This window comes from Ctenopharyngodon idella, chromosome 16 (assembly GCF_019924925.1).
Source record: "Ctenopharyngodon idella isolate HZGC_01 chromosome 16, HZGC01, whole genome shotgun sequence".
NCBI lineage: Eukaryota > Metazoa > Chordata > Actinopteri > Cypriniformes > Xenocyprididae > Ctenopharyngodon > Ctenopharyngodon idella.
Window position 1 is genome coordinate 26,903,505 of NC_067235.1, and position 11,831 is coordinate 26,915,335.

Sequence of the window (11,831 nt, forward strand, 5' to 3'; positions counted from 1 at the left end):
TATAAAAATGTTTTATGTTTCTTACTGGTTAGTTTGACTGGAGATCAGTAGCACTGTATTTAAATTTCTCAGTTGCTCAGTTAAGTGGGAAATCATTGCATTTGTTCCACAAAAAGTAAATCAAACAGAAACTCTGTTGTGAAATCAAATTCTTGAAGTCTTTAAGGAGATGCTTTTCTAAATTCTGAGTGTTGTGTAACCTTCACTGAGTAATATCTAGTTTCTAGTTTGCGGTTGGGGCAGAAAATGCTTGTGCAATTGATTTGAAATATTTGTATGTGAAACATCTGTAGCAGAGAATGATCTGAGGTGGATGTTAGTTATTTTAGGAGCAAATATTTGATAAGAGAAGATAGAGTTTTTTGTTGTTTTGAAGAGGCAAGGGTTCTTCATTCATTCTGACTAACATTTACTTTATCCATGGAAGATGCTCTACTGAATGCATGGAATGACAACTTTTCTTCCTCGTCTTTGCACATTTTCCTTTTCTCATGCTCTCGCTTCAGATGCTCCATCTCTTTTATCCCTCTCTCTTTCCCTTCCTCTCTATCTTTTTCCCTCTTTTTCTGTTCTTTGACCGAAACTAATCCAGACTAAACTGTAGCATCCCTGATTCTCCCTCCCTACTTTTTTTTTTTTCTCCTCCTTGTGTTTAGTCTTTCCTGGAGTGGCACTAATCTTCCCCACTCTGTTTCTTTTAGTCTTTTCCTCCCCTCCCTCATTTTTATGATCTGTCGTTACCAGAGCAAAACTAATCAGTCTTATCCACTACACTTTCACTGAGTTTGATCTCTCTTCAAATCCTGTCCGTTTCTGGAATTCTGCTCATCTTCTATTCCATCTGTCCATTGCATCATGGTCCTGAATAGTTATAGACACATTTATTTATATTTATACATATATATGTGACAATTCTTAAGCATTTTGTTTGACAACTGTGATTGATTGGCCGATTAACATAAGTATTCTTTCTTGTGTCCGCTTTTTTTAACTGATTTTAACTAGGTTCAATAGGGATATGTTATTATATTGTATAATAATATATAATTTTCTATAATATTATGTAATGTAATATAATAAAATATATTTATATAATTTTTTCAGCATTAATTGATTTTGGGTCACTCTTATTATTATGAGCAGTATGTTTTTTTTTTGTTTGTTTTTTTTTTTTTTTTTCCTACAGCATATTTCATACAGTCTTCATGTATTCACTTGTATACAAACTACTTGTTTTAGTTTTTATTATGTGTTTGAATCTTTTTTTTAACAATGTAGTATAAATTCAAAAAAACAAAATAAAAAATTATCTACTTATCTGTATCGGCCAGAATTTCAACACCATTTTATCTCTGTTGTCTAAAATAAGTGTTCATTTAAATTTAGCAATTTTTTGTTCATTTTATTTTTCCATTTTTGTCAACCCTTCCTGATATCAGCTAAAATATATTTGGGTCATTGACGAATAAGGTTTTTAAAAGTGTCAAAAAAACAAAACAAAAAAAAAACATAATTGAGATATAATTAATTTTGAAGTTTTATTAAGAAATAACAATGAGATTGTGTTTTTTTTTTTTTTTTTTTTTTTTTAATCAATTAACACTGCTTTTGTCATTTTTTACAAGATGGACAAAATTTGTCATCAAAAAAGTAATTTGGTTTAACCAAAATTTTGGTTTTACCTAATGACACTTTTGGTTACACCGAATGACGATATTTTCAAACAATGCTAACAGGTTGATATCTAGCTAGCTATCTAGTTAGCTTGCTAGCTAGCTAGCAGAATTACAATCAAACATTTTATATTTAGTACAAGTTTTTAAAATATTCCATGTTTTATAACGGTTGTACCGAATGACCTGATGTTTCGGGACGTGCGTATGAGCAAGTGAAAACATGAATTTCTCAAACAGTTAAAGAGAGAGTTAGTTACTTTGCTTCACAACCATGTGGTCCTTTGCAGGTGTCTGAATGATGTCACATCCTGTCACTGGATATTGACTGCATGACTTGATCCAAAATGGTCCCTTTATATTGGTTACTCCGAATGACATCAATAAAATGAATTTTTCCAGACATTCTTTCTCATAACAAAGGAACGACTTTTACACAATTTTAATACCATTTTGCACTATGTTGATATATGATGCTATAAAATTATGCCAGAATAAAAAAAATATACATTTATTACATTTTAAGATATTTTAATCACAAATGAAATGGCTGTATTGGCCTTTGGACGGTTAAACTGAATGACCTTTTGACACTTCAAAATCTTTAATATACCTTTATATGTAGTAAAATATAATTAAAACCTTTTGGATTTAATAAAAGAGATCTAGTTGTACTACCTTACATACTTTGGATGTCATATCTTTCTTTTTTTTATTATTATTAAGGCCTTTGGACAAAAAAATGACCCGTCACGTCATTGACCCATTTAAGCTTTCTTTTCTATAAGCCTAAAATTAACCTTTAAAAATAATATCTGCACTTATTATCCTAATTTGCTTTCAGATATATCCGCATTCTCCACCACTTTTCACTTTCAGCCCTTCCGTCTTTTCCGCATACCTTCTTGCACACCTTTACAACATTTTCCCTCTGATCATTTGTATGTAAAGACGAATGAAAGGAGAAGTGGGTGACGGGACTTTGCGCCAGGGCATGTTTTGCACAGCTGGTGTTTGTTCCTCCTGGTATTGCCACAAACCGACTTCGGTTCCTTCCTGTGGCAGGTCTTTTATCTGACAGTCTGTGTTCGACTGAGGGTTCTGTCAGACCCAGGAGCGTTAGCCTCAGAACCAGAGCCGTGGAAAATAACACTACAACCGCAGCCGGAGCTAAATCTCAGTCACGCGGCACCAGCAGCTAGCTGTATTTAAAGTTTAATTAAGCAGAGCTCGTTTCACTAGGTCATTTGAGCCTTAATGACCAGGCTCATGGGGAAACAGAACAAGCTAAGGACAGCACAGAGATCAGTAATACCAGAGGGAGTCGTGTCACAACAACAAATGGGACATACTGTCTTTTAGAAGGTTGGTTAACTCTGTAAAATAAGCTTTTTATTTGCTTGCTATGTCTGTGAATTATTCATATATAGAAAAGAACTGAATGTAGCGCTCATTATAGACCATGACGGATTCTGTTGTTCATGGTGTGTAACAGTGAAATGTTTCCCCCAGAACAGCAGCAGTCTCATGCTCGAAGGATCCTCAAAAGCTGCCGCTGTGTCGCAGTTAAATCCATCCCCTCGCTCGAATATATATCAAAATGCATCAGTGCTCATAATAAAAAAGCTTTATGATGTTTATACCTGGATTTTGGTGGCAAGAAACAGCGCTGAGATCATAAAAGTGCAACCAAAACAACAAACTCGCCAATATTCTGTCTTGATGGAGCGGCGTCTCGTGGAAAACAGCTCCTGGGTGCCCTCGTCTTTCATCCTATTCACTTTGCTCCGCTCCCTGCACTTACTCGGGGCAACTTGTCAAAACATTAATTCTGCTGTTGTTTTTTTCCCCTCCTCTCCCTCATTCAGCGTCTTACTCAGTCCTTCTCTCTCCCGCTGTGAAAAACCATTTCAGTCAGTTCTACTTTCTCTCTAATTGATCCCTGTCTTTTTCTACTCTTTTTAACTCACTCGGTCCTGCTGTGAGCACACCATTTCCTTTTCCAGTTTCTGTCTGTTTTTCAATCTTTTTAATTGTTTTAAAAACCCGAAACTCTGTCCGTTTTGCACTGCCCACCTCAGTGGATACCTCGTCCTCCCCCTTTTATTCACCTCTCTCGCCTTGTTAGTTTTGTCATTCACCAGAGCTTTTTCCAAAGCGCAAAGAAAAAAAAAACACTAATTCGGTGCCTTTACACAAGTGTAGTTTTTCCCTGCAGTGAGCGTTTGTTCGGAAAATATAAACAAGAAAAAATACGGTTACGTTTTCGGAAGGTCAGCTATGTTTTCCGTTTTGCCAGAACGTGTAAAGTGTAAAATTGAAGAAATGAATGAAGCAGGGAAGCCTTCTTTTTCTTTTTTTCTCCCTCTCATCTGTTTTCCATCTCTCGCATCCTTTTCCTGGTCGTTCTCTGCATCATACCATGGCAGCCATGTTTTATGCAAGGAAAGCGCAACTGCAGCCATTTTGTGATTGAAAACAAAAAACTGCCATTTTGTTGAAGCAAACATTTTATTTAATTTCAGTAAGAGAGGAAAATAAATAGTTTTGTCCAAATAATATATTTTTCCTTCAAGACTATAATTATCTTTTCTCCCTTTTTCTCTTTTTAGTTTAAATTTTAGGTTCCTCTTCTGTTAAAAATGATGCACATACTGGCATAAAACACTTTTATGTACACTTTATAATAGTAATTATAAAATATAAGAAAATGTTCATAAAAATATAATTTCTTAATCATCCTAGTTTTGTTTAATGCCTGATTAAGGTCTTCTTTATGCTCCTAAATTTACCATTAACTTATAAATGAACATATTTTGTATTTGTTTATTTTTATTTTATACTCATTATATACATTGTTTTATTAGATTTAATTAATATTATTATTGTATATTGTCATATGTAAACATGGTTTAATTGAGATTCCACTCTGCCTTTCAAAATCAATTTGCACTGTTTAATGTGTTTTGTAAAAAACAAAAAAATAATTCATTTATTTTTTGGTCAAAACAATTACTGATTGACTCCTTTCTGTTGTTTCTTTTTTTAATGCACTTGCCATGTAAATTAGTTTAGTCATCAAATTAATTTGAAAATCTTTCTTCATGCTTTCCAGCATTCTAAGATTTGATTTATATGGAAAGAGACATGTGGAAAAATTGTATACAAAGAACATGATGCATGTTACCTGATATACATTTATATGTGATATATATGTTTATAAATATTGTTACATTTTTTACTTCACTTACAATTTACTATGACTTGATTTTATTTGTTTCTATTGTTTTGATGTTCATTGCTAGTCTTTTTTCTATTAAGGCAGGTTCCTTTTATCCATCTTTTGTCTAATTCCTTGACTGTCTTTATCAGAGGAAGCTATTTTTGAATGAAATATTTCATGAAGGATTTTATCTCTCTGTTTGGTCAATGATGGGTTAAAGTTAAACTAACTTAAACTAGTGTATGTTACCTTGATTTTGTTTAACGAGCAGCCAATTAGCTGACATGAAATGCTTTTGAAAAATTGACGTCCTGTAGTGTGATGCTACTTCATCTAAAACATTGTAAAACATTTTTCCAAATATTTTTAATTATTATACATGCAGTTTGTATGACCAGATTAATTGAGAGAGTACGTGGAATAATTGTACTTTTAAACCTTTTTTTATTATTATCATTTGTCCATTTTAAAATGAACTAGTAAAGACAAAAATGTGTTTTAAAATCTGAAATGTAAACATGCACAGAACCTATACCACTTTAAATCTTGTTAAAACCATGTTAATATTTTTTAAAAAGTTAATATTATGTCTTCTACCCATTTGTTTTGTACACTTGTCTTCTACTTTCTACTTGTTCTATAGTTTTAGCCAACACATTTCTGCTCCTGTTGAGTGTACTACACTGTACATTCCTCCACATCTGCGATATCTCCGCATGTCTCTCTCTTTCTCTCTCTCCATTCATCTTTTCTCCATTATGTTTCTCAGTCTGACCCCCTGTTGAGAGAGTGACACTCAGACACAAACTCCCTCCCTCCTTCCCACTTTCGTCTCTTTCCTTTTGCCGTCTGACCTTCTTTCAGGCTCTCGCCTTCCCTGTGCGTTCTCCCTCTGCTTTTCTCACACTTCCTCCTCTCGTCTTTTCTCTCCTCTGTCTTCTCCTGTGTTTCGCTCCATCACTCTATCTTTGTTGCTTTTGTGGCCCTTCTCTGTTCAGTCTTGTATCTCTTGCTCCTTTTCCCCCTCTAAATCTTTCCTTTTTCCACGGTTCTTTCTCTTGTTCATCCTCTCAGTCCACTTTTTTGTTTCTTGCAGAATCTTTCATCTCCTTCCACCTTCATTTTTTTCGCTATCTTTCTGTGTGCGACCTTTAAGAGAATTTGCATTGAGGGTGTATTTTGGGTTGCGCAGCCGTTAGTAATTTTTCAGTATGTTTCTGCCTGAGTAATGGTAAACGTGTCTCTATGTGCGCTTTTCTCATCATTTGTTTTCAAGAATGATGTTCCAAGTTGTAGTTATTAAAAAAAAAAAAAACTTTAGAAAGAGCTAACACCTGACATGTCTCTCTCTCTCTTTCTCCCTTCCTCTCTTTATATCCTCTAGCAACAGCTGGATCATCAAGACAAGAAGGTTAGTGTTTATTGCCATACACCTTACTTCTAAAGTCCTTTGATTCATTGTATAAAATTACACATCAAAAACAAATAGGCTATATACATTATATATAAATCTATGTTTATAATCTATATAAATAAAAGTATTCTATACAGTCAAACCAAAATTCAGACACCTTGAACATTTCATTCATTAATACAGTTTATTCACTATATTTAAAAAAACAAATGGTAATAAAATATGACAAGATCTCAGAGTTAAACTGTGTCAGAAAAAAATTATCTTAATTATGTCAGATAACACTTGAGCGTCTGAATAATTTTTGGTTCCAAATTTTTATCAATTTTACTGGTAGTCCACTGTATGAAGAATTTTTGGGTATAATATTTTGCTATCCTCACTTACATAAATGAACTATAGTGTCCTACACCCACTAGTAAAAATATATAAAAAAATATCAAAAATGTCTGAATAATTTTTGGTTTGACTGTATCACTAAAAATGTCAAATATATTACAAAAAATAGAAAACAAAAATTCTAAATATATACACACAATTTAATAATTTTTTTGTAGATAGATAGATAGATAGATAGATAGATACAGACTGTAAAAACATTTTTTTTTACATTATCATAACATTTTTTCTTTTGTCAAATCAAATTAGATAATTAATGTAGTTCAAAATATGTAACATAATATTTTGAATTTCTATTGATTAAACCAATCGCCTTCATTGTATTAACTCAAAATTTTAATTTCAATGAACTCAAATTTTAAGGCAACCAGGTAACTTACTTTTTTTACTGTGTGTGTATATGTGTGTGTGTGTGTGTGTGTGTGTGTGTATATATATATATATATATATCTCAAAAACATCTATAAAACATATGGTCAACATTTAATGTTTTACCATTTATCCATTTTTTTTTTTTTTTTTTTTTTTTTTTTTTTTTCATGAAAAACCCTCATCCACCATTTTTTTTCTTGCCAGTAACCATTTCAAGTGTGTAATGAATTAAGATGACACACCAGGGAAAATCTAATTATAATTTGAAAAATTTTATTATATTTTTGTGTGTGTATTATTTAATTAATTTCTATATTTTTTTATGACCATAAACAGAATCAATTCTATTTTTTAGACATATAAAACTGCATTCTTGAATGGTGTTAAGAGCCATAAAAGGGGCCAGATGTTCCTCACCCCTGTGCAAAAGGATGTGAATGCTAAAATAGGCAAAAACAATTAAAAATCCAACATGGGTCGATACAGATAGGTTTATAAAACCTTAGATTTGGGGATTTGTTGCTGATATATCATGCATCCCAAATATGTATGTGTTTTTATGTTTATTTATGTATACATGCTTGTGTACATTTATATTTTTGTCTGTTTACTTTTTCTGATTATTACAGCCACAGAGAGACCATCACAAAGCAGAGCTGTCCATTCTGTGACAGTCGGACGACTTTCTCTCCTCCTCATCCCTCTCCTCTTGCATTATTTCCTCTAATATCTCTTCTTAAAGCAGAAAACCTAAAAACAAATGCTCTGTTGCAGCATATATTCCTCCATAACAGTTTGCATTACAGTAAATGCTTGTTCTATGTCTGTGGATTACACACAAACACACAGAGAGAGACTCTCTCTTTCCCATACTCTTTTGCTGTCACTTTTGTCACGCTATTAATCTCCATCCCTCAGTTTCCTTTCTGGCAGTCTCTCCGTCCACTCACAGTGGCTCCTTACTGCTGTCTGCTCTGATAAAAGTTCACTCTGTAACGGAGCGACACTAATCTACCTTCAAAGAGCTTATCTTACTGTTCATTTTCTTTTAATCCATCTGTCCTTAAGAGTCAGACATTCCTTTACAAGCCTTCGCTCCCCCCTCTGTCCTACTGTACAACAAACTGAGCCAAAGACGAAGAGGAGGATGAAGCTCCCGGTCCTGCTGTTTGTACTACTGAGTGAAAGATCAGGGACAGAGTGACCATTCATACATGATCACTAACATATCCAATAATCATTAGCTGGAAAAAAATATTTTTTGTACTTTTTTTTAAAAATCTTATTAAAAAAAAAAAAGGAAAAAAAAGAATACATTGAAGCCAAAGCCAGATCACAGCATTTAAAAATGAATTTGCTGTATTGACTTTATGCAGAACTGGCAGAACTGTAGAATTACCTGGAATGTCCTGGATTTTTTGTATCTTGAATTTCTTTTGAATTTATGTTCGGAATCATGTGCGATTCATTCTCACACCGGTCTATGCTGACTGAGTGACACAAGGAAAACACAGGAAACAAAAGAACTACTTCCTGTTCAACTTTTGTGGGGCGTGTATGGTCAATCGCCACTCAGTATGGACTCTTCTGATTGGTCTGCATGTTTCTTAACTCTCTGTGAAGTGTGAAAGCAGTTGGATGATTCATTGGGCACTTATTTAGGTTCAGACAACATGATCACTTCTCTTCTTCCTCCCCCTGCTCACATAAGTATTTGTGGGTATGTGAATTATATATAATGAAAGTGTTCATTTTGAACTTGAGGAAATATGCAACAAAAAAAAAAAAAAAAGAGAGAGAGAGAGAGAGAAAGGATCTTTTTTTTTTTTGCAGTTAGTCTGAAATAATGCATTAATTATAGTGAATATGCGGAGTATTGTTTCATTTTTTTGTTTAACCATTTGTATCTTTTTTTTTTTTTTTTTTTTTTTTGAGGGGAGGGGGGGGGGATATTTTATTTACTAAACTTTTAATTTGAACAGTGAATTATTAGTATTAATTCAGGATAACATATTTAAGGAGATCAACAAAAATAGCCCAAAATAAGTAAAACAGAAAATGTTTCTATTTAAATATTTTTCAAATGCATATTTTTTGGTTTATTTGTTACTTTGTATTTTAAATAATTGTTTAGAATTAATATTTTTAAACTTCCAGTTCAGTTCTAGTGAAGCAAATTTGCCCCCTTAAGTTCCAGAACTTAATACATATACCAGGTGAAAAAAAGTACATTTCTATAATGTACTTATTTTCGTGCACTAATTTTGTACTTAATATACTAAAAATTCTTCTTTAGTACTTCTTAAGATAATCTTAAGAACATCTAAGTGTACTCAACTATACTATTTTGAGACAACATGAAATATGAACTAAAATGTGCTTTTAATATACTATCTCTGTATTTAAAAAATAAATATTTAGTTACCACTTATAGTACATTTGAACCCATAGTGTACTACAAGTGGTAACTAAATATTTATTTTTTAAATACAGAGATAGTATATTAAAAGCACATTTTAGTTCATATTTCATGTTGTCTCAAAATAGTATAGTTGAGTACACTTAGATGTTCTTAAGTACTAAAGAAGAATTTTTAGTATATTAAGATAATCTTAAGTACAAAATTAGTGAACAAAAATAGAGCACTTTAAGTACATTATTGAAATGTACTTTTTTTTCACCTGGGTATTTGGGTCTTTGTAATTTCTGATGTTTTATGTTAATTTCAAATTTTCAATAAGGTTTGCCAAAACAGAACAATCAGTTTACAGATTTTGTTTCTTTGTTTTACATGGTATGTAGGAATGATGTTTCTTTGTAATTTGAATGTTTCACATTTTTGTGAAGTGGTGAGCATCTTCTGTGAAGAACTTTTGTCATAGCCATTTTTCTACGGCAAAATGAGCTGAAGAAATAAATAATGCTTTTCAAATATCAGTCTCTGTTTTTTAGAGTGTACATTTCAGTTTTATATTTATTTGAAGATGAATCTGGAGCCAGTAATATGAGCCAGTGATATGATAATTAATTTAGGAAAATCATCTACTGTTTATTTTTAGTTTAGTTTTTTTTTTTTTTTTTTTTTTTTCAATCGTGTAGCAACCTGTATTTGTATTTTTTTAAGAATTTAAATAATTCTCATAATTTTGTTAGATAAGAATGAAATATTTTTTAATTGTTTAAGGGAGCATATTAATTTCAGTTTTAATATGTTATATATTTATACCTTAAAAATGCAATATTGTAATTATATTACAATTCAAAAACATGCAGTGCATATCAGGAAGTGTTTGTCTCCTCTAGATGGCATCTGTTCCACACTGAGCCACAGAAACTCTATTGACGAAACTGTTCATATGGACAGTCCCAGAGAAGAGAAGGTGTGTGTGTTGAGTCACCATGAATCATTCCTCACGAGTGCCACCAGAAAGCAAAAACAGTGTCAAGACCCCAGGCAGTGTTTTACCCAGTCATAATATGCAAGTAGTAAAGGTATCTTTAAGTAAAAGGTCAAAAATTACAAATTTAATAGTGTAACTGGCTATCATCATCATGGAAGCAAACTGTTAATCTATAAAATTAGTAGTAAATTCTTCAGCGTTGCTTCGTTATCCCTAAATGCATACCTTTGGGTGGAATGAGGTCCTGGGACATGAAAAGCCACTCTTTGGAGTTAGGTCCTCACATCTTTATTACTAAACCTTTCTTTTATAAACAGTGTTAAACTGTTATAAAAAAAAATATCAGTGTACTGAAAGTGTATGTTGTGTGTAGATCATGCAGCTCCATAATGTTTATTAATATCATGAGCATATTAATTTCAAATGATATGTTATTTCACGGATGGATCTCTACCTGTTGCGATAATATTAAAACTTTCCTGATATTAGAGTAACAATTACACAAGAATAAAATAAAGCATATTTTGTCACCTTTATCAGAGCCTCCTCATCAGAGCTCATTTCCCAGTACATTCAGCATCTGGCTCATATCTCAAACATATTCTCAAAGCTATCATATTCAGCATCTTCAAAATCAATATTTTGATCGCTGTCAGCTTCTTCACCAGATCCACCATCTAGTGACAGTGTCACTAATATTTGATTGCATTCAGTACTTGCTCTAGAGTAAATCGCTGAGCTGAATTTCAAGCTTTGCTGATGATACTTCCTATTCTTTTGTTTTCTGCCTGCGGTAACTATGAGTGAAACGTCACTTCATCATTGCGTATCAGACTTTGCTACATTGTGGAATAAAGTTGAATTGCACTTATTCAGTCATCAAAGATTCAATTATTGTTGTGCAGAAAAAATATACTTATAGTGTTACACACCTCAGGTTGTTAGTGACCCTATAATTTTTACAAAAATCAAACGGGACAGGCAAACAGGCATTCTTTTATAATTGTTTTTTTTTTTTTTTTAATTGATTAAGGAATACTAAGAAGGTTAATGCCTAACTTTAAAAAATGAATGAGGAGGAGGGTAGTGAATGACGTCCCGGGTCACTACAAAGACCCGAGGTATGCATTTAAGGTTTATAGCAAACTATATTTTATCAAAGAGATCATGCTACAAATACAGAACAGGATTCATTGCTTCTGCACTTATATTTCATATACTTTCTTAAAGGGTTATTTCACCCAAAAATGAAAATTCTGTCATTAATGCTGCCTTCACATGCTCTCAGAATTATCGTAAATACGAGCTTCCAAGGTAAAAAATTGCACATGGACACCCTCTCATGTCGA

The 11,831-nt window shown here is 32.5% G+C and overlaps 1 protein-coding gene across 1 annotated transcript in view; it reads left to right on the forward strand.

Moving 5' to 3' along the window:
- si:dkey-246i14.3 (ephrin A4) overlaps nucleotides 1–9,476 on the forward strand; it is a 57,200-nt gene extending 47,724 nt beyond the window's left edge. The window contains exons 4-5 of the mRNA XM_051866777.1: nucleotides 6,281–6,307; nucleotides 7,711–9,476. Coding sequence (XP_051722737.1) covers nucleotides 6,281–6,307; nucleotides 7,711–7,808 — 125 coding nt within the window. The 3' untranslated portion in view covers nucleotides 7,809–9,476. The remainder of the gene's footprint in view (nucleotides 1–6,280; nucleotides 6,308–7,710) is intronic.
- The last annotated feature ends 2,355 nt before the right edge of the window (nucleotides 9,477–11,831 follow it).